Source organism: Schistocerca americana, chromosome 8 (genome assembly GCF_021461395.2).
Source record: "Schistocerca americana isolate TAMUIC-IGC-003095 chromosome 8, iqSchAmer2.1, whole genome shotgun sequence".
NCBI lineage: Eukaryota > Metazoa > Arthropoda > Insecta > Orthoptera > Acrididae > Schistocerca > Schistocerca americana.
The window spans coordinates 241,767,663-241,791,488 of NC_060126.1; the positions used below are offsets into that span (position 1 = coordinate 241,767,663).

The 23,826-nt window shown below is 44.0% G+C and overlaps 1 protein-coding gene across 1 annotated transcript; it reads right to left on the bottom strand.

Moving 5' to 3' along the window:
- Positions 1 to 1,888: 1,888 nt before the first annotated feature.
- Positions 1,889 to 19,985, bottom strand: LOC124545717 (endocuticle structural glycoprotein SgAbd-2-like). The gene is made up of 3 exons (XM_047124660.1): positions 19,846 to 19,985; positions 7,586 to 7,771; positions 1,889 to 2,090 (listed from the first exon to the last, which is right to left on the bottom strand). The coding sequence occupies exons 1-3, from the start codon at positions 19,983 to 19,985 to the stop codon at positions 1,889 to 1,891; spliced, it is 528 nt and encodes a 175-aa protein (XP_046980616.1).
- Positions 19,986 to 23,826: the final 3,841 nt, after the last annotated feature.

Consider the following 23,826-nt stretch of genomic DNA (forward strand, 5'->3'; position numbering starts at 1 on the left):
TGGGTGTGCGTGATGTCCTTAGGTTAGTTAGGTTAAAGTAGTTCTAAGTTCTAGGGGACTGATGACCTCAGCAGTTAAGTCCCATAGTGCTCAGAGCCATTTTTTGTGATGATTGTCTCTAATAAAAATCTGTAAATGTATGTCTATACGAATTAGCTTGTTTTCAATTGGTCCAAACTTGTAAATACACTCCTGGAAATTGAAATAAGAACACCGTGAATTCATTGTCCCAGGAAGGGGAAACTTTATTGACACATTCCTGGGGTCAGATACATCACATGATCACACTGACAGAACCACAGGCACATAGACACAGGCAACAGAGCATGCACAATGTCGGCACTAGTACAGTGTATATCCACCTTTCGCACCAATGCAGGCTGCTATTCTCCCATGGAGACGATCGTAGAGATGCTGGATGTAGTCCTGTGGAACGGCTTGCCATGCCATTTCCACCTGGCGCCTCAGTTGGTCCAGCGTTCGTGCTGGACGTGCAGACCGCGTGAGACGACGCTTCATCCAGTCCCAAACATGCTCAATGGGGGACAGATCCGGAGATCTTGCTGGCCAGGGTAGTTGACTTACACCTTCTAGAGCACGTTGGGTGGCACAGGATACATGCGGACGTGCATTGTCCTGTTGGAACAGCAAGTTCCCTTGCCGGTCTAGGAATGGTAGAACGATGGGTTCGATGACGGTTTGGATGTACCGTGCACTATTCAGTGTCCCCTCGACGATCACCAGTGGCGTACGGCCAGTGTAGGAGATCGCTCCCCACACCATGATGCCGGGTGTTGGCCCTGTGTGCCTCGGTCGTATGCAGTCCTGATTGTGGCGCTCACCTGCACGGCGCCAAACACGCATACGACCATCATTGGCACCAAGGCAGAAGCGACTCTCATCGCTGAAGACGACACGTCTCCATTCGTCCCTCCATTCACGCCTGTCGCGACACCACTGGAGGCGGGCTGCACGATGTTGGGGCGTGAGCGGAAGACGGCCTTACGGTGTGCGGGACCGTAGCCCAGCTTCATGGAGACGGTTGCGAATGGTCCTCGCCGATACCCCAGGAGCAACAGTGTCCCTAATTTGCTGGGAAGTGGCGGTGCGGTCCCCTACGGCACTGCGTAGGATCCTACGGTCTTGGCGTGCATCCGTGCGTCGCTGCGGTCCGGTCCCAGGTCGACGGGCACGTGCACCTTCCGCCGACCACTGGCGACAACATCGATGTACTGTGGAGACCTCACGCCCCACGTGTTGAGCAATTCGGCGGTACGTCCACCCGGCCTCCCGCATGCCCACTACACGCCCTCGCTCAAAGTCCGTCAACTGCACATACGGTTCACGTCCACGCTGTCGCGGCATGCTACCAGTGTTAAAGACTGCGATGGAGCTCCGTATGCCACGGCAAACTGGCTGACACTGACGGCGGCGGTGCACAAATGCTGCGCAGCTAGCGCCATTCGACGGCCAACACCGCGGTTCCTGGTGTGTCCGCTGTGCCGTGCGTGTGATCATTGCTTGTACAGCCCTCTCGCAGTGTCCGGAGCAAGTATGGTGGGTCTGACACACCGGTGTCAATGTGTTCTTTTTTCCATTTCCAGGAGTGTACTTTGACATGTACTATATCCTTGTGAAAAGAGATCTACGGATGAACAGAGCTACTACTGCTACTACTACTACTGCTACTACTACCAGATGTTCTGTAATGATCTGACAGACACAGGAGTAAGGAGTTGGGCTGCAATTACAGTACAACAAATACTCTTACATTCACAGCCTTAAGCTATTTATTGGAAAACAAACAAAACACACGCGAATACACACAAGGAGAAAATGGACGCACTCGTTCATTCGGACGGTGAAGTGTGGCGGCAGTCTGTATACCCTAGGCGGTGGGTGCAACAGGGATGGCGTCGCTGATGGGGTGGAAGCCGTGTTCGTCGGCGGTGTACTTGACATTGATGGTCTTCCCCTCTGGCGCCGTGAACTGGTACTCGCCCCGCTTGACCAGCACGAAGTCCTTGCCGTCTGGGGTGGGCTTCAAGGCACCCTGCTCCGACACGTGGGTGCCGTCACCGGACAGGTAGCTGCGGACAGACGAACAAGCTCAGTACACAGAGCACACATGCGCGACACCGGTGTGGCACTAAGAATTAAAGTACACTACTGGCCATGAAAATCGCTACACCAAGAAGAAATGCAGATGATAAACGGGTATTCATTGGACAAATATATTATACTAGAACTGACATGTGATTACATTTTCACGCGATTTGGGTGCATAGATCCTGAGAAATCAGTAGCCGGAACAACCACCTCTCGCCGTAGTAACGGACTTGATACGCCTGGGCATTGAGTCAAACAGAGCTTGGATGGCGTGTACAGGTACAGCTGCCCATGCAGCTTCAACACGATACCACAGTTCGTCAAGAGTAGTAACTGGCGCATTGTGAAGAGCCAGTTGCTCGGCTACCATTGCCCAGACGTTTTCAGTTGGTGAGAGATCTGGAGAATGTGCTGGCCAGGGCAGCAGTCGAACGTTTTCTGTATCCAGAAAGGCCCGTACAGACCCTGCAACGTGCATTATCCTGCTGAAATGTAGGGTTTCGCAGGAATCGAATGAAGGGTAGAGCCACAGGTCGTAACACATCTGAAATGTAATGTCCACTGTTCAAAGTGCCGTCAATGTGAACAAGAGGTGACCGAGACGTGTAACCAATGGCACCCCATACCATGAAGGCGGGTGATACGCCTGTATGGCGATGACAAATAGACGCTTCCAATGTGCGTTCACCGCGATGCCAGCAAACACATAAGGGACCATCATGATGCTGTAAACAGAACCTGGATTCATCCTAAATGATGACGTTTTGCCATTCGTGCACCCAGGTTCGACGTTGAGTACACCGTCGCAGGCGTTCCTGTCTGTGATGCAGCGTCAAGGGTGACCGCAGCCATGGTCTCCGAGCTGATAGTCCATGCTGCTGCAAACGTCATCAAACTGTTCGTGCAGATGGTTGTTGTCTTGCAAACGTCCCCATCTGTTGACTCAGGGGATCGAGACGTGGCTGCGCGATCCGTTACAGCCATGCGGATAAGATGCCTGTCATTTGGACTGCTAGTGATACGAGGCCGTTGGAATCCAGCACGGCGTTCCGTATTACCCTCCTGAACCCCCGATTCCATATTCTGCTAACAGTCACTGGATCTCGACCAACGCGAGCAGCAATGTCGTGATATGATAAACCGCAATCGCGATAGGCTACAGTCCGACCTTTATCAAACTCGGAAACGTGATGGTACGCATTTCTGCTCCTTACACGAGGCATCACAACAACGTTTCACCTTGCGACGCCGGTGAACTGCTGTTTGTGTATGAGAAATCGGTTGGAAACTTTCCTCATATCAGCACGTTGTAGGTGTCGCCACAGGTGCCAACCTTTTGTGAATCCTCTGAAAAGCTAATCATTTGCATGTCACAGCATCTTCTTCCTGACGGTTAAATTTCGCGTCTGTAGCACATCTTCGTGGTGTAGCTATTTCAATGGTCAGTAGTGTACTTTAGAAAGGTGTAGATGGAGGGCACTTACTTCGGACTTGCTATTCTGATAAAGTGAACGCTTCCTGTAGAATAATTGTAGTAGAGGGTGTTGGGACTAGAAGTAAACAGAACCAAATGCTTACAACGAAAGAATTCGACATTTTATGCTGTTGGGTAAGTACGCAATCGACAGAGACAACCTCCAAGATGTGATCCTCGCCATTTCATGAGTCTTATGATGGCTGCGCACAAGTGTTTAATGTGCAGCAGGCAGACGTATTTCTGACAGTCGACATGTAGGCGCCACGAGGAAACGCGCAGTGTGTGCTACGATTAGCAGACTTAAAAATGTTCAGCGACGAGCTAAAAGAGAACGGAACTTGGCTCCTCCCATACGTAAATCCATTTATCAGTGGCACAAAACTCTTCGAGAAACAGGGAGTTTTATTTCAAATGCCGGAAAATATCTTAAAACGTATGTGAATGAATAGATGGTGGAGATTGTGAGCGAAGAATTCGCTTGAAGGCCGCGTAAATGCACTAGACAAGGGATTAGGGAACTAGCAGTTCTCCGTTAGACCGTGCACGCCGTTGTGCACAAACGTCTCCGGCTGCGTGCTTACAAGCTCCAATTTTCGCATCACAGTTAGCCTGAGGACCATCGCACACGACGTGATTTTGCTGTTGAAATGTTGCTTCGTATGGAGAAAACAACGGACTCCTCAATGCAGTGCTGTTCAGTAATGAATCTACTTTCCACGTCTGTGGCAAAGTTAGCCGACAAAACTGTCGAACATTGGGAAGGGAGAGTCCAGAAGAAATGACTGTGTACGAAAGGGACACACCAAAAGTTAATGTGTGGTTGGAATTACATAAACATGGTGTGATTCGTCCATTTACTTATGGAGTCTGCAGCGATAGGGCACACTTATCGCGACATACTGGTGATATATACAGCTCCGCAGATGCCTCCCAACAACATTTTCCAGCAGGATACTGCTCTACCTTGCTATCATGGCCGTTCTTGAGTGTTGGATCGAAAGGTGTTTCCCATTGCCTGGTCCCCTCGGTCTCCCGATCTGATTCCGCTGGGTTTCACTGGACAGCGTTTATCAATAATATTGTCTACAGAACAAAGATTCGAGATTTGGTTGAGTTGAGACAATGGAACTTACACAGCATTAAGGCCATAGCACCTGTCATGCATATGAACATGTGGTAAGAAATGGAGTACCGTTTCGATATTTGTCGAACTACAAACGGGGCCCACACTGCACTGTGCCAACATGCATCAAAATGAAGTGCCGAATGAAAATTTGTACCAAGGCTGGGATTCTAACCCAGATCTCCTCCTCCCTGGGGAGATGCCGTAGTCACTATGCCACCTTCGCACAGTGGCATTGCACAACTGCACTGACTATTCTAACATGCCTCCCTTCCCAATCTACGGATAGTCCCACATGTGTTAATAAGTTATCAACCCGTCGTATCCGGAAGGGGGACAGATATGAATGGAATTTAATCAGGAATCTTTGGAAAAAAGATCCTGTTACTCTTGCGAATCTCTTTTGGGTAAATATAGAGCTTCGGTGAAGAACATGTAAGCAGTTTGCATAACTTGTGAAGGGACGACGAGAGCAACGTAACATCGACTGGAGTCTGTGCCGAGGCACATAGGCACTCGCCTCCACTGCACTCAACAGAACAGAAGAGGAACTCACAACTTTAGCCAGACTCTGTGCCGCTCCATTACACCTGTGCCGCCTGCAGGTCATATGGAACAGGTTACTACGAATCATCAGCAACGGTGCGCGATACAGACGCATCGTATCCATGTAGAATGAATTCCGCTGCGAGAACCTCTTGGACGGGTCTTTCATTAACCGAATATTCAGTTTCGGAGAACAGCATTCCCTCGACATGGAGAAAGAAATAACCTTTTGGAGGTATTCAAAAAAACTCTCCAAGGAATTGTACAGGAGTTCTAAACACCTTCATCCTAAATCGGAGGATTTACGATCACAACCACAGGTGCAGACACAATAGTCCTAAAACACTGTTTCATGAAGATTGCCCATTGAGGTGGCCGGATCTGTCCCGAACTGAGAACGTTTGGAGCGTTACAGACAGGGCCCTCAAGCAAACTCGGGATGTTCACGTTTTAACGCGACAATTGAACTGAATTTGGCATGCCTCCCTCACGAGGACATCCAACAACTCTATCAAGCAATGCCAAACAGAATGACTGCTTGCATAAGAGCCAGAGGAGGGCCGAAGCGTTTCTGTTTCGCCAATTTGTGAAACTCTTTCTTTTGAATAAATGATCCAATTTTTCTAAAATTGTAATCGTTTGTCTGTCTATGGACATAGATCACTTGTACCTATTCGGATAATTCCTTCGTGGCATGTATTTTTTAGTATATTTATTGGAGTACTATACGCCATGAATTTTAAAATGCAGTATGAATGTAAATGTAATTAAGATATGGTGGGTTGATCTAATCTGCGACAGTCGGAAATATATTGTCCACGACATGAACAGAAACGGTATCACACTGTTTTCCCCCCATAGAGAATTACACTACATTAAAAGTGGAAAACCCCTACGCATTTTACAAGGGGGGGCCGCCAATTGTGAAATTCAGATTCGATTCATACTGCGCATAATAAAAGCTCATGGCAAGAGGTGTAATGTGGCAAAGCACCAAGATGCACTTCTCAGCCGTTGTCGAGAAAATCGGCAGTTAAAAGAAACCGTTGCGGTGAAATACTCTCTACGATTAACAATCTGCTACAGCGTCGTGGCGCAGCGGTAAGCGCTCGGGTTTGTAATCCGAAAGTCGCCGGATCGAATCTCGCGCCATGCAACGTTTTTTTTAGTATTTGTTTTTTGTAATTCAAATATATATATATATATATATATATATATATATATATATATATATAGTAATTCAAATATATATTTGAATTACAAAAAACTAATATTAAAAATAATTGCATGCCGCGAATTAATGAATTGCTTATGCATGTTGGTGAAGGCGGATCGCTCTCCAATTGTACCGCCTCCATTTTTCCGTTTGTTTAACAGGGTGTACCAAAGCTCTCACGCCCGCACTGATTTTCGACGATGTTATAGGGACCGCATCTACCTTCTTTCGAAGTTACCAGGCAACTACGCTGTTATGCGGCGGCTCGTTTCGGCCCATTCAACATCTGTCCATCAAGTGTAACGAGCGAGTAACGGAGTTTATATTTCATACCTGCCACAGCAAATTTGTGTTCGTGGGGTCTCTATTCTAATTCGAACGTTTGACTTACGCTATACGTATTCGTTTCGGAATATCGTTTCTACGTCTTCCGTTAACTATACGTGGTAAACATTATGAAGACAATTAATAACATTTGTGAAATACAACTTTGTTTGCGGAAAACATAATGATGTTCGAAGTCGCCAGTTTTTCCACGACAAACGACTTTCAACAACATATTATATGCATAATTGTTGCAACTGATTGCCGGGAATTATAATTATGTGCGTGTGTATATATATATACACATTTAAATTACAAAAAATTAATACTAAAAAAAAAAAAAGTTGCATGGCGCGAGGTTCGATCCGGCGACTTTCGGATTACAAACCCGAGCGTTTACCGGTGCGCCACAACGCTGTGGAGAATTGTAAATTGCAGAGAGTATTTCACCGCAACGGTTTCTTTTTAACTGTCGGTTTTCTCGACAACGGCTGAGAAGTGCATCTTAGTGCTTTGCCACATTACACCTCTGGCCATGAGCTTTTATTATGCGCAGTATGAATCGAATCTGAATTTCATAATTGGCGGCCTCCCCTTGTTAGAACGAAACCTTTTTCCTTCATCCGCGTCAAAATGTATTTTTCACAAGAGAATTAAGTGTTATTTTAAAATATTTTTTGGGCAGTAGGCAGTCCGTATCACCTGCTCTTAATTTTACCCACGACGGACACTGTAGTCGAAAATTCAAGCAATTTCCATCGCCTCCGCCGCTCGTGCGGCTGTCGCTTACCTGAGAGAGAACTGGCCAGTCGCGTCGCGCACCTCGGCCCTCTCCAGCACTGGAACGACTCCAGGCTCCAGCTCGTCCGGCCTGGGCAGAGCAGAAGCGGCGACGGCGAACAGGATCAGCGCTGCGACCTGCAACACACGGCCGCCGTCCTCAGAACACTGCCACACCAGACCACACACAGGGTGGCTGCATTCACGATAAGAGACAACGCATACTGACGATGAAGTAGGTCTACTGTGTTCAGGGAGATACGCTACAAATTGCGAACGTTTCGATTTCGATTGTTGTGATACGTCCAACATCAGAAAAACAGCCCTCGGTCACTATTTTTAATAAATTAACCTGGTTTCAACACAGCCAGGAGTGTCTTCCTCAGAATTTAAATCAAAGAATGGTCTATATTCTATAACATTGTCACAGAATTATGACTAAAAACGTATGATAAGGTATAAGCACGGAGTCATCGTAAAAGAATGGCAGTACTTATACGTCGTTTATAAAATAATAAATATGCCAAATGGACATTAGTCACGAAGATATTCAAGATAAAGAAAACTGTGATGGCGAGCCACTAAAGGCTGCTCGTTACTTGCGTGGTGCAGGTTGCAAAACGGACTGAGGTGCCCGCGTTAACAAATGCGGCCAGGAGAATATTACACTGCAACGAGCGCGCCATCTAGTAGCCGTAGATGCAATTAGGCTACTTCACATTGAAATATAGGCAGAAATGATGATAAATAAACAGTATCTGGTACATAATGGAAAGCAATGGTTGTTTGATAGTAGCATACAACATAACATTTTGTCTACATCAAAGCTTATAACAGTAAGATAAAACATCATTATGAACATGTAGGTAGGAGTGAATCACAGCTTGTAGAAAGCAATATTGACGTGAAATGCAGCCAAGCAACTTTTGATAATTGAAAAACATAGGGCTACCTTAGAAGGAAAAGAACATTTCGGCAACTTGCACAAGGAGCCCCGAAGTCACATATCGAGTAACGGCCTTATACCGTTGAAAAAATTTTTGTTACGTAGCTGTAGCTGTTCGTTAAGGATGAGGCTGTCATTTCGAGCAAAATGCTTGAAAATCTCTAATTCTTCTAGAATATCTAGTATACGCTCTTTCTTTTCGGTGTGCAAAATGTTGCAATCACAGATGGCTTTAGGTAAATGACCTGTAATTAGAAGATGGTCGGCAAAAGACGAATTTTGAGGGTTGGTGCAGTTTTCTCTTAGCAAGTGTTCTTTATATCTGGTAGTGAAGGCACGTCCTGTTGGTCCTATATAGTAAGAGGAGCAAGTATCGCAGACAGTTTTGTAGACACCAGAATTTTATAAAGGGGAATGCATAGAATGCAAATTATGAAGTTTTTTTTCAAATTGTTATTAGTAGAAAAAGCAAAGTTGCAATTTTTCATGAAAATGTTAGCTACGTCATAAGCAATACGAGTTTGACAAGCATTATCTATTTTTTTACTATATAGACCAACTTTAAGATCTACAAGCACTTTTTCAATCACATTTCTATCTGACTAGTTGGGCGAGACATTATACTTCAGCCCATTTTCCAGCAGGACAGTTTCATTTTGTGTAAAAATAATGTTAGTTTTGTTCAGAATTATTTTGTAAAAATTTTTTAAATGTACTCTGAGGACACTTTTCGCTAGGAAACAGACATAAAAGCTTGCTGAGATTCTTTTCATGCTTCTGTATTATGCCTAGTTTACAGGTTTCTAAATGTTCATTAATTATCGTCCAGAAACCGTCAATATTAAAATTGTAATTAATATGAAAAATATTTGTCAGTTCTAAGTACAGGTAATAAGCTTCTTCGTTAAGAAGATCTTTTTATTACAAACAGCGAATTTAATATAAGCTTTCGTGTAGGTAGGGACTAAACCCCTTATTTCACATTGTTTATTAAAGTTAACGGTCATACTTGTATTTAGTATTTTCTTTTTTAAAGCTTTATATTTGGTGGCAGCCTTGGATGCTTGGGCAGACAAGAATCGCAAAATTTTGTACATGGCTGCACGTTCAGAGACCGTGAATCTCTGATTTATCTGTGAAGCTTTCTTTCAGTTTTGTTATTGTACAAAAATGTTTAAAGATGGCATCAAAGTGTCGAGCCATATAATAATAATAGACGTAACATGTTAGTTCTGTGTTCTTTATACACAGTCCAGTCACATTAATGTGACCACCGCATACGTTCGACGTGAGCGCCAATACCTAATCACAGATGGCCGGTGGCAGCCCTAGCTGTGGAGGGTATATAAAACGTGTCGGGAGAACGCGAGAAAGTCTGTAGTCGTTGTCGTTATGCAGAAACGGAGTTATTTACCTGACGCCCAAAAGAGCGTGGTCATTGGCTTTCGGTCCAAGAGTGGAAGCAACTTCAAAACGGCTAAGACTCTAAACCGTTTGCGTGCCGCCATGGTTGAAGTATACCATGCACGGAGTAAGGTGCCTGGATTTGGGCACTTACACGTTAACCTACCAGCATTAGTATTAATAATCATGACTATATTGCATTATAATGAATATGAGGCACTCTCGAGCAGTGTTCCTTGCATGTCTGCATGATTAAGTCACTAACTTAAAGCGTTAGTGAAAAGTATCGGAAGTTGAGAGTTGTGGGATATGAAGTCTGCAGCTGGCCGTAGCTCGCAGGGCCGCCGTGGGCTGCAGGTAGCGGTCACCGGAAACTCGGGTCAATACGGCGCTTTTGGGGCTAGGCCGGCATCCGGAGCCACCTGTGCTGGGCAACACGCGGCGAAGACGGGAATTTCGTTTGCCTAAGGGCGATATGACCTATTCGATCATTGGGCAGAATCTCAGAAATGGCGTTGGAAGGGTATCGGCGATGTTAGAGTATTCTTCCGCCGCGTTTTCGTACGCGTCGAAGACGAGAGAATTGTGGAAAGAGAGGACTTCGCTTTCAGTCTTCGAGCGGTACGGAATTGGCGTCTTGGCCATCGTGTTCCAACAGAGATACAGGGTGTTTCAAAAATGACCGGTATATTTGAAACGGCAATAAAAACTAAACGAGCAGCGATAGAAATACACCGTTTGTTGCAATATGCTTGGGACAACAGTACATTTTCAGGCAGACAAACTTTCGAAATTACAGTAGTTACAATTTTCAACAACAGATGGCGCTGCGGTCTGGGAAACTCTATAGTACGATATTTTCCACATATCCACCATGCGTAGCAATAATATGGCGTAGTCTCTGAATGAAATTACCCGAAACCTTTGACAACGTGTCTGGCGGAATGGCTTCACATGCAGATGAGATGTACTGCTTCAGCTGTTCAATTGTTTCTGGATTCTGGCGGTACACCTGGTCTTTCAAGTGTCCCCACAGAAAGTAGTCACAGGGGTTCATGTCTGGCGAATAGGGAGGCCAATCCACGCCGCCTCCTGTATGTTTCGGATAGCCCAAAGCAATCACACGATCATCGAAATATTCGTTCAGGAAATTAAAGACGTCGGCCGCGCGATGTGGCCGGGCACCATCTTGCATAAACCACGAGGTGTTCGCAGTGTCGTCTAAGGCAGTTTGTACCGCCACAAATTCACGAAGAATGTCCAGATAGCGTGATGCAGTAATCGTTTCGGATCTGAAAAATGGGCCAATGATTCCTTTGGAAGAAATGGCGGCCCAGACCAGTACTTTTTGAGGATGCAGGGACGATGGGACTGCAACATGGGGCTTTTCGGTTCCCCATATGCGCCAGTTCTGTTTATTGACGAAGCCGTCCAGCTAAAAATAAGCTTCATCAGTAAACCAAATGCTGCCCACATGCATATTGCCGTCATCAATCCTGTGCACTATATCGTTAGCGTATGTCTCTCGTGCAGCAATGGTAGCAGCGCTGAGGGGTTGCCGCGTTTGAATTTTGTATGGATAGAGGTGTAAACTCTGGCGCATGAGACGATACGTGGACGTTGGCGTCATTTGGACCGCAGCTGCAACACGGCGAACGGAAACCCGAGGCCGCTGTTGGATCACCTGCTGCACTAGCTGCGCGTTGCCCTCTGTGGTTGCCGTACGCGGTCGCCCTACCTTTCCAGCACGTTCATCCGTCACGTTCCCAGTCCGTTGAAATTTTTCAAACAGATCCTTTATTGTATCGCTTTTCGGTCCTTTGGTTACATTAAACCTCCGTTGAAAACTTCGTCTTGTTGCAACAACACTGTGTTCTAGGCGGTGTAATTCCAACACCAGAAAAATCCTCTGTTCTAAGGAATAAACCATGTTGTCTACAGCACACTTGCACGTTGTGAACAGCACACGCTTACAGCAGAAAGACGACGTACAGAATGGCGCACCCACAGACTGCGTTGTCGTCTATATCTTTCACATCACTTGCAGCGCCATCTGTTGTTGAAAATTGTAACTACTGTAATTTCGAAAGTTTGTCCGCCTGAAAATGTACTGTTGTCCCAAGCATATTGCAACAAACGGTGTATATCTATCGCTTCTCGTTTAGTTTTTATTGCCGTTTCAAATATACCGGTCATTTTTGAAACACCCTGTATACGGTCTGTATCGCAGCATTGCACTAACGCGTGTTCCATGCAGAGTTCTGCACTTAGAGCTCTTTCTGTGCTGAGAAGCGAGATTTTCACCACGCTTAACCACTTCCAAAAACTTATACAGGGTGTTACAAAAAGGTACGGCCAAACTTTCCGGAAACATTCCTCACACACAAATAAAGAAAAGATGTTATGTGGACATGTATACGGAAACGCTTAATTTACATGTTAGAGCTCATTTTAGTTTCGTGAGTATGTACTGTACTTCCTCGATTCACCGCCAGTTGGCCCAATTGAAGGAAGGTAATGTTGACTTCGGTGCTTGTGTTGATATGCGACTCATTGCTCTACAGTACTAGCATCAAGCACATCAGTACGTAGCATCAGCAGTTAGCACGGGGCAATAGCCGTGGCGCGGTACATTTGTATCGAGACAGATTTCCAGAACGAAGGTCTCCCGACAGGAAGACGTTCGAAGCAATTGATCGGCGTCTTAGGGAGCACGGAACATTCCAGCCTATGACTCTCGACTGGGAAAGACCTAGAACGACGAGGACACCTGCAATGGACGAGGCAATTCTTCGTGCAGTTGACGATAAGCCTAATGTCAGCGTCAGAGAAGCTGCTGCTGTACAAGGTAACGTTGACCACATCACTGTATGGAGAGTGCTACGGGAGAACCAATTGTTTCCGTACCATGTACAGCGTGTGCAGGCATTATAAGCAGCTGATCGGCCTCCACGGGTACACTTCTGCGAATGGTTCATCCAACAATGTGTCAATCCTCATTTCAGTGCTAATGTTCTCTTTACGGATGAGGCTTGATTCCAACGAGATCAAACTGTAAATTTTCACAATCAACATATGTGGGCTGACGAGAATCCGCACGCAATTGTGCAATCACGTAATCAACACAGATTTTCTGTGAACGTTTGGGCAAGCATTGTTGGTGATGTCTTGATTGGGCCCCATGTTCATCCACCTACGCTCAATGGAGCACGTTATCATGGTTTCATACGGGATAATCTACCTGAGCTGCTACAACATGTGCCTTTACAAGTACGACACAACATGTGGTTCATGCACGATGGAGCTCCTGCACATTTCAGTCGAAGTGTTCGTACGCTTCTCAACAACAGATTCGGAGACCGATGGATTGGTAGAGGCGGACCAATTCCATGGCCTCCACGCTCTCCTGACCTCAGCCCTCTTTACTTTCATTTATGGGGGCATTTGAAAGCTCTTGTCTACGCAACCCCGGTACCAAATGTAGAGACTCTTCGTGCTCGTATTGTGGACGGCTGTGATACAATACGCCATTCTCCAGGGCTGCATCAGCGCATCAGGGATTCCATGCGACGGAGGGTGGATGCATGTATCCTCGCTAACGGAGGACATTTTGAACATTTCCTGTATCAAAGTGTTTGAAGTCACGCTGTTACGTTCTGTTGCAGTGTGTTTCCATTCCATGATTAACGTGATTTGAAGAGAAGTAATAAAATGAACTCTAACATGGAAAGTAAGCGTTTCCGGACACATAACATATTTTCTTTCTTTGTGTGTGGGGAATGTTTCCTGAAAGTTTGGCCGTACCTTTTTGTAACACCCTGTATAATATTCTTGATCTTGTAGTTTTCCTTGAGAGGCGCCGAGTATTCATCAACGTAGCTGCCGGTAATTGGGGAGCGCAATTGCAAATTAGTCGATGTGCCATTCTCAGCAGTGTGTGGGTGGTCAAAAAATTCACATTTTTGTAATTTTTGTCAATTATGGAAGTATCAAAATTAAATGCCAGTATTACAATCGAATTGTCGACTTCACTGTAGCTAGTATTTAACCTCTCCTAGTAAGCTTTACATGTACCCTAGTCACTGCACAGCTTGCCCAGACGGGAAGGAAAGAAGGTTTGCGATCTTCCATGTCAGCGACGGACAAATAAGCTTACAGGGTCAAAAAGTGCGCTATGCAAAATCGGCGCCGAGGCACTTGTGGTGCACCACGGCCCATACGAAAACGACGGCTGCGGAGACGTGTACTGACGAACGGATGAGCAACTGTTGACCAAATGACCGCCCAAATGAACCAAGGTGCTACCAACAGTGTCTCCTCACGGCCGTTCAGAGAACACTGCTGTGTATGCACCTCAGGAGCAGGCGCCTTCGCCATACACCGATGCTGGCTGCTGTGCATCGGCGACGAAGACTGGAATTTACAAGCAAATACCGCAACTGAAAGTGCTACGTATAGCGACTGGTGACCTTTTCAGATGGATCACGTTTTGCGATCCATCTACCAGATGGACGTTAGCGTTCACGGCCTTGCAACAATCGTCGGAAGGGTCTAGGTTGGAGGAAGGTTCTTTATGATCTGTGAACTGTCTTCATGGCATTGCCTGGGCGATCCCGACATTCTGAAGGCACAGTGGATCTAGACATTTGTCCAACTGTGCTTGTGGCACATATTCACCCCACATGTAGTTTCTCTTTCCTTGGCTCGATGGCATGTACCAGCAGGAGAATGCGAAGTGTCACACAGCTTGCAGTGTACGTACTTGTTTCGAGGAGCACCAGGATGAATTAACAATATTCTTCTGGCTACCAGGCTTCCTGGAATTAAACACAGGCTACAATCTGTGGGACATGTCGATCGGACTGTTCGCGCCAAGGATCCTCAAGCTAGAAGTCCAGCGCACCTGGCCATACCCCTCGAGTCGACATGCCTCCATATCCCTGTCGGTACCTTCAATAACCTCAATGACTCCGTTCCTCCACGTCTGTCAGTGGCTCACACTGCAACAGTTGGCTATTCAGGTGGACACATCAGTTTGACTGGACAGTGCATAAGGGTGGCAGATGTATCTCAACTTCCAAAACAGCTCCTCTTGTTGAGATAATTTATATTTGAGATTCATTAACCGCCACCATAGCAGAAGTGTGCGGTGCCGCTTCAGTCGAAGGTAGCCCAGTCGAATGATGGTGGTGGAAGCAATTTGCTCCGCCAGTACTTGGCCGATAAGGGGCACAAGGTAGTGACGTAAGGTTCCTACTCACCAGCCTTTGCGCCAGTGCCTTGCATTTAATTCCAAATCACCCCGCAGTGTCTCATGTAGTGATAGCATCTGACACTCTTGACGATGATCCGTTCGTCAGCCCTGCTAGCCCTTTAGCTCTATTCGAATCAAGCAAACCATATGACGCCTCCCTTCTCTCTTCACCATGCACCCACCACAGTCCCCTACGTGCTACAGACACAGTACTCTCATGTACCGCGTTGAAAGTGGGCATTGTAATAAAAGGTAAGAAATGATTTTTAGTTAGGTTGCCTTACAACCCTTTGGTGTCCCCGTATCAACAACGCCTCTTTATTTTTTGCGATTATTTATGCTTCTTCTATTATCTACGAATTTATTGCTTATATAGCTCGATAATATTAGGGCCTAAAGGCCCTCTCTTACGTCTGACCGGGAACAACACATATAAACAGAATATCACATAACAATGACAATAATATTCATTTGGATTATGTACAAAAATATTCACTGACAATAGTAATCATATTAAAATTATACTGACACTAACATCAAGAAAAGCAAAACGAGAGTAATGGAATGTAGTCGAATTATATCAGGTGATGCTGAGGTAATTAGATTAGGAAACGAGGCACTCAAAGTAGTAAATGAGTTTTGCCTTTGGGCAGGAAAACAACTGATGATGACCAAAGTAGAGAGGATGTAAAATGCATATTCGCAATGGTAAGAAAAGCGTTCCTGAAGAAAAATTTGTTAGCATCTAGCGTAGATTTAAGTATCAGGAAGTCCTTTCCTAAAGCATTTGTATGGAGTGTAGCCATGTATGGAAGTGAAATATGGACGATAAACAGTTTAGACAAGAAGAGATAGAAACTTTTGAGAAGTGGTGCTACAGAAGAATGCTGAAGGTTAGATGGGTAGATTACATAACTAATGAGGAGGTGCTGAATAGAAATGGGGAGAAGAGAAATTTGTAGTACAACCTGAGTAGAAGAAGGGAACTGTTGCAGGACACATTCTGAGGCATCAAGGGATCGCCAGTTTAATACTGGAAGGAAGTGTGGAGGGTAAAAATCGTAATGGCTCTGAGCACTATGGGACTTATCATCTGAGATCATCAGTCCCCTAGACTTAGAACGACTTAGACCTAACTAACCTAAGGACATCACAAACATCCATGCCCGAGCAGGATTCGGACCTGCGACCGAAGCAGGAGCGCGGTTCCGACGAACTTACGAATAATATTGATTAGTTATTACACAAAAGATTTAAAATTAATAATTTGCATTGTTAATAAAAAGTAATTTTTAGCAATACTAACAATAATGTAACGGAGGCATTAAGAATGATATTGACTGGTTTCGAATTATAATAACTCGAAAGGATAGTGAAAGAGGAGAAGATGGAAATGAAAGTGACATTGGCTGCTAGGAAAGAAGAGAATTTCAATAGAGGGTACTGTAAACGTGGAGAAGGAGAAGTGGTGGGGGAGAGAGGGTTGACGTCAGTGAGCTGCAGAAGAGATAGCTATTGTGATAGAAGATGATCCATTAGCTGTCTTTTAAAGTTTGAAAGGTTATAATTTCTATAATTTTTGAGGAAGATTGTTCCAAAGTCGGGTTCCTGATACAGAAAGTGATTTATTGCTATAGATCATAGCAGTGCTGTGTAGTGACACAGGGAGGATTCTACTCTGTTCAGAATGAGTATTTCTGCTGTGTTGTTCAAATACTAGTGTAAGAGTCGAATATAAATAGAAAAGGACCGCGACGATTGAGAAAACCAAACAGCAAACACAGGGTCTGATAATCTCTCTGCTTATCACCATGCAACCATGATAACTGTTCACGGGCAGGAGTGATATAATCGAAATAGCGTACATCACAAATGTATCACACACAAGCATTCATCGCCATTTCCAGCCGAGTTCTTACCCGAAAGTTCTTGGGAAATAGGATCACCAAATCAAGGATGAGGAGTAATAGTGCCTTTACGAGTGTCTATTTGACCTCATTTTAAATGACTAGAGCCTTTTTGGGGCACGTTTTCCATTTTTTCCAGCAACGTCCTATAGTTGCCCACATGTTCTTCATTCTTTTAATATATCTTCCATCTTCTGTCTGTTATTAATGGTTGACAGGTATGATTTTATCTTTTAGTAGACTAAAATACTAGGTTTTATTTCAAAACTGTATACGTTAAAAAACGATTTAGGAAAACGCTACAATTTCGGCTTTCAAAGTTTTATCAGGACGTTTTCATGTTTGCAACGTACACGAACAGTTTTGTCTACTATACGCAGAAGATCCCATTAACTGTAGTCTACGTTGCTGTATAAAAGCATGCCACATAATCGTTACGCACTGAGCACAAAATCGTGCATATGAGCAACGATATAATCATTGCGTTATACGTATATAGGTAAACGTCACACAAGAGATAAGAACTGGAAACAGAGCGCTGTATGTATAGCTCTCTCGTGCCAAGTGAAGAAATTTGTTTGTTGTTGAAATAACCAGCTGCCTGACTTTGGTCCTACCATTAACAGACTCTCGTAAAGATCGCGAAGTGGTCGTTGATGCACGTTGTATACACATACACATCCAACTCAAAAGTACCAAAATCGAAATTGCCAAATAGGTGATGCATTAACGCACGGTTACTGAAATATGCAGCGTGTTGGAAACTGATAATACCCTAAACATAACTGGCAGTGTAATTCCAAACAAAATAGCTTGGTTTTATGTTTGTATATGTTTCTATCCATGTCATCGCTTTGTTTCAACCCTCTCAACTCCCCATATTCTTTCATTTATTTACGTCATCAACGTTAACTTTTGAAGTCCAAATTTTTACCAGAATCATTTTTGTCAGCGGAATGAGGTGAAAGAGGTGTCTTCTTTACGTGCTCTCCCTCCCTTGTTATTCACGTAATCATTCTTTCTGAGCTTCCACATTCCATCATTTATTTATTTATTCTTTTATTTTATCTGTCACGATTGAAACCATAAAAATCTCTCGCATTTACACAAACGTTTTAACAAATTCTACGAGCAGTATTGCAATTGTACTTTGCCAGAGGATTTGCGTACAGAGTAACCGTACAATAACCTTAGTCAATTTACACAGTCAACACATTTGAGCTGAGAGTTCAGATTACCTATGACGGCCCCTATTTATTCAGAGTTAAACTCTATTGTTAACAGCAGCAGATATATGTGACAGCAATAACCTCAATTACATACATAAAACTAAATTTCTTGGTATTAAATGTTGCGCCTCCATCTTCCGAAATGTCCTGGATTTTGATACACGCGCTTATTGTTTGGCATCCGAGCTCACCACATAAAGTACAAGTATTTTTGTATAAATATCCTCCTGTAACTGTGACCTTCTCGAGGTACCGACATTTTAAAACTGCCGTAACTCTTTCAGAGAGTGAATTGCAAATTCCTTTAAAAATATTACAATTGAGACAAAATCAGAACAACAGCTTTTTAAATTGCTAAACTGGTATTTGGCTTTAAAGTCTGAGGTATTTGGCTGAAAGATTCATGGTTAATATGATATAGTAGAACAAATGGCACACGCTGAAAGCGTGTAAAACCTAACATGTTCATGCATTGTGCATAGGCAATAATAAAATGACATTCTTGCCATTTCATTTTCTTCTGCCAACACAATTCCAATACGTACAGAACAGATTATGGATTTATGAGTGTGAAGCATTTGCTTCTGATTCCAAACGAGAAATGAGAATCGAACAACTGAGACTGTTCTTCATTATTCGTGTACGGCCACATATGTTCGTGCTAAAAAATGCAAAGAAAGCTGTTCGGTTTAAAGTAGTATAGTCGTTCGTTTAACTGAGAGACGACGGACATCTGTTTATAGAAACTGGAAGTGTTTGAACTACATTTCTACAAAAAGACATTAAATATTCGCTTAAACGAATTCATATTAAATGAAGAGAATCCAAAAAGAAAACTAAAATACAGCCTATGAGAGACTTTCCTTAGAACAAGAATCGGAACGGTGGGATCTTGTGATAAGACATTAAAATTTAGCTTACAAAGGAACTGAGCGAGCATCAGAGGAGAAAATTTCTGGCGATGTCAAATATTGGAGTATCTGACCCAGTATTTGCAGGCGTCAGGTGCATTGGATATTCAGACTTTAAGATGCGAGTGAAGCACGAAAGAAATGGGTGATGATCTGGTCGATTCCAACAATTAAGTGAGAAACGCTGATAATGGTAGTTTCGTAATCCTAAGCTGCCAATTGTTTCGTCAACTAAAGCACTTTGTCACCTGCAAACCTTTTACATGTGTTCACTGACTGGACACTGATCAGGGAACATATCTTAGTACGTCGCTCGCATCATCTGCCGAAGACGACTAGGTCATCTGCCAAAATGTCGTTTCGCCCATCCGCGCAAGTACCATCTAATGACTCCACTTCATTGCAATAACCCACCACAAAGTACTTCACTTTTTACAGTTTAAATGGAAACATGTACACTGAATTTTGTCCATGTCTCGGTGGAAAACGTGCCCTCGAACAGTCTTCAACGAATGCTGGAAGGTAACTTAGAAAGCAGCTTGCGTGTACTTACGGACTTCATTGTGGCAGAGTGCGACTGGAAGTACGAATGCCGTCACGGTGGGGCGCCTTTTTATACTCTTCCGAGCGAGGTCGCCGCAGCGAGGGGTTGCGGCCCTGCTGGTTAGTTGGAGGGGAAAGTCGACCGCTGGGCCGCCGCCGCCGTGTCGAAACACTTGTTATCGAAAACACGCCCTCCACGCCTCCGCCGGCCAGCATCTCCCGAAGTAGCTTCCTCTTGCACGAGGTTGCCAGGAAGTCACTCAGAACGACAGAAAAAACTGCTCTTTCGAATTACGTCTGCATCTACGTGATTACTCTGCAGTTCACAATTAAGTGCTTGGCACAGGGTTCATCGAACCACCTTCTAGCCATTTCTCTACCGTTCCACTCTCGAACACCACGTGGGGAAAAGCTCTGATTTCTCAAATTTTATTATTATTATAATCATTTCTCCCTAAGTAGGTGTGTATCAACCAAATATTTTCACACTCTGAGGAGAAAATTGGTGACTGAAATTTAAGGAGGTAACTATTCCGCAACTATAAACGCTTTTGTTTTAGTGATTGCCTCCCCAATTCGCGTAACACATCCTTGGCACTTTCTACCCCATTTTCGCCATAATACAAAACGAGCTGCCCTTGTAGGAACTTTTTCGATGGCCCCCGTCACTCCTATCCAGTGTGGATTTCACACCGCACAGCAGTACTCCAGAGATGGACCGACAAGTGTAGTGTGGGCAGTCTCTTTAGTAATACTGTTGCACTTTCTAAGTGTTCTGCCAATAAATCATAGTCTTTGGTTTGCTTTTCCCACGACATTATCTATATGATCGCTTCATTTTTAAGCTATTCGTAGCTGTAATCCCTAAGTATATAGTTGAATTTACGGCCTTTTTATTTGTGTGATTTTATCGTCCAACCGAAATTTAGAATCAATTGTCGCTTTTCGCACTATGCAGATATCTTTTCTAAATTGTTTTACTATTGGTTTTCATCAAATGATGAATTTACAAGGCGTTAAATGTCAGCATAAACTGCAGATAATCTGAGAGGCTTTCTCAGAAAGTCTCCCAAACCGTTTATTTAGATCAAGAACAGCAAATGGACTATAACCCTTCCTTAGGGAATGCCAGATATTACTTCTGTTCTGTGTACGCTTGACGTTATCAAGTTAGAGAGCGATCGAGATTACTATAGAAACAGAAGATTTTCACTCTGCAGCAGTGTGTGCGCTGATATGAAACTTGTTTCATACGTTGCAGTACATTTCATTGAACCTTGCTGAAATGCATATTATGCCGTGTCATATCTCTGTCTCCATTCTCCCAATGTACGAACATGGGCTTGTACAATTAGTGCAATATGTGCGTTGTTTTACGTAGCAGTTATTTTATACTTCATCTGCTGATGTACTATCGTTCTCATGTTCATGATGTATCATTATATCATATGACACGGCATAAGATGCATCTGTTCAAAATTCAGTGAAATGTACTGCAAAAGATCTGATGATGGCAACGTAGTCTGCTGAAAACGATCCTCACAATAAATGCTGTACAATAGCGATCTTGGTTGTTTGAAGTTGTATTTCCGTTTCTACTTCTGTTTCACTCAATGGCTTTCCATCAGTTACTACGAACTGCTACTTTTCTAACAGGAAATCACGAATCCAGTCGCACAAATAAGCCGTTATTCCATAGGCACGCAATCTGATTCAAAGTCGTTTGTGATAAACGGTATCAAAAGCCTTATGGAAATCTAACAACGTGGAATCAATTTGACGTCCCCTGTCGACAGCAGTAATTACTTCGTGAGAATAAAGAGCTAGTTGTGGTTCATATTTTCCGAATCCGTGTTGGCTGTTCGTTAATAAATCGTTTCCTTATCTCTAATTCATAATGTTCAAACACAGCATACATTCCAAAATCCTATTTCAAATCGACGTCGGCGACACGTGTCTGTATTTCAGTGGATTACTCGTATTTCTGTTCTTGCGCATTGTGTCATTTGTGAAAGTTTCCAGTCTTTGGGTACTAAGTTAAAGCTGTCAACTGGGCGTTGTCAATCCATCTTGGACGGAGGTAGTTGCTAACTTAATCGTTTGTACATTATTCCCGTGATCATCTCTACCTTGGATTTTTTATTGAAAAAATAAGACTTATCGAAACGCAGACGTAGTATTCGAAACATTTTTTCTCATCCTCTTCACCTGTCGTCACATCCTTCAACTCTGTCGCCAAAAGCCTCGATCTCGCCATACTCCCTCATCCCCTTCTACTCCTCTTATTCCGCGCCCCGACGGAGGTTCGAGTCTTGCCTCGGGCATGGGTGTGAGTGTTGTCCTTAGCGTAAGTTAGTTTAAGTTAGATTAAGTAGTGTGTAAGCTTACCACAAATTTCCAAATTTCCACAAAGAAGCCATTTAAATTCTTCAAGGATAATGCGTCACATATGTCAGCTAACCTCTGTCCAATGTCGTTTACTGTGTTATCTCGATATCTTTCCCTTACTCCACTATAGTTGTCCACCCCTACTTTTCCGTTAAGCTTTCCCATTAAAACATTTTTTTGCGGACGCTTATACTCTCTAGCACCATTGTTCATTCGTCATAAAACTCATGTTTGACTTACAGGAAACCTTGGAGACAGAGAAACAGCAGCTGTCACTAATCATCTTGAGAATTAAGAAGCCGCTACATCTGTATTTAACATTTCTGTTATCAGATTGTTGTAATCTGATAGTAGAAAGATAAAACACAGCTGAAGCGGCTTCTTAATTCCAAAGGTCATCTTTGACTGTACTGCCAATGCTACATTGTAAATGAATAATGCCTGACAATGATAAATTCTGGCCATATTTTGCGTATTTTATAAAATATTTATTCAATAGGTAATTAGGCAATACTCAATCACTATTATCGGTTTCGATTGTTAAAAATTATCAGAATGAGGCAATAGTCTTTTATATAGATCCCGTTTTCGTTTTCTGGACGCTATACGTTGTACAAGATTGTTCTGTCTTTTCTTTGTAATCAACTAAGTACAGATTTTTAGGGTAAAGCAAGGCATGCAGATGCCTAAAACGCTTTTACAACGGTGAGATGCAAGGATTACAAGACTCGGGTGTTCAGTTTCACCATTCCATGCCCCATGATCGTGCGGTCCGACGTCTTCATCTAACCAATGTCTGAAGTGACTTGTCAAAATACCCTCTGAGACAAAAAAAAAAAAAAAAAAGAAAAGAAACCTCACACCACGAAGGAATTTTCCGAATGGGACGGGAATCGGTAGATGTGATATATCGACAGAAAGCGCTTCAGAAGTTGAGAAAGTCACTGGGCGTTCTCCTGAGAGATATCGCACCAAATTCTGTACAGTTGAAACCCCCGAGATAATTGGAGGGTCCTGCCCATGTTGCCCCAAACGTTCTGAATTTGGGTGAGACCCACCGACCACGCTGGCCAGGGTAGGGTTTGGCAAGCACGAAGACAAACAGTAGAAACTCTCCTCGTCTGCGGGCGGGCATTATCTTACTGATATGTATGCCCAGGGTAGCTTGCCATAAAGGGCAACAAATCGGGAGTACAATACCGTCGACGTACCGCTGTGCTGCAAGGGTGCTGCGGATGACGACGAAAGAGGTCCTGCTATGAAACGAAATGGCAGTCCAGACCATGAGTCCTGGATGGCGGGCCATACGGCGGGCGTCAGTTGGGATGGTATCCCACCGCTGTCTGGAGCGTCTCCAGACACGTCTTCGGCCTGGAATCTCTTTGACTGGAACAGGTCCCGCTTCCAAGTGAGTCCCTGCGAAGACGTAACTAGAGACGCCCCAGACAGCGGTGAGATGCCAATGTCTGTCGCCTGTTTACTCGATTCAACGAGTTCTGTAATACTTCCTAACTTTCGTAGAGGACAGCAACCAACATCACCGAATCTTATCATTGATATCGTTTCACCCTGAATTTCGCTCCCATCTCTGGAAGTTTGTTTCATTTGCTTCAATGCTTCTTCGATAGACAAGTTGATCAGAAATTACGTAAGATTGCGTTCCTGCCTA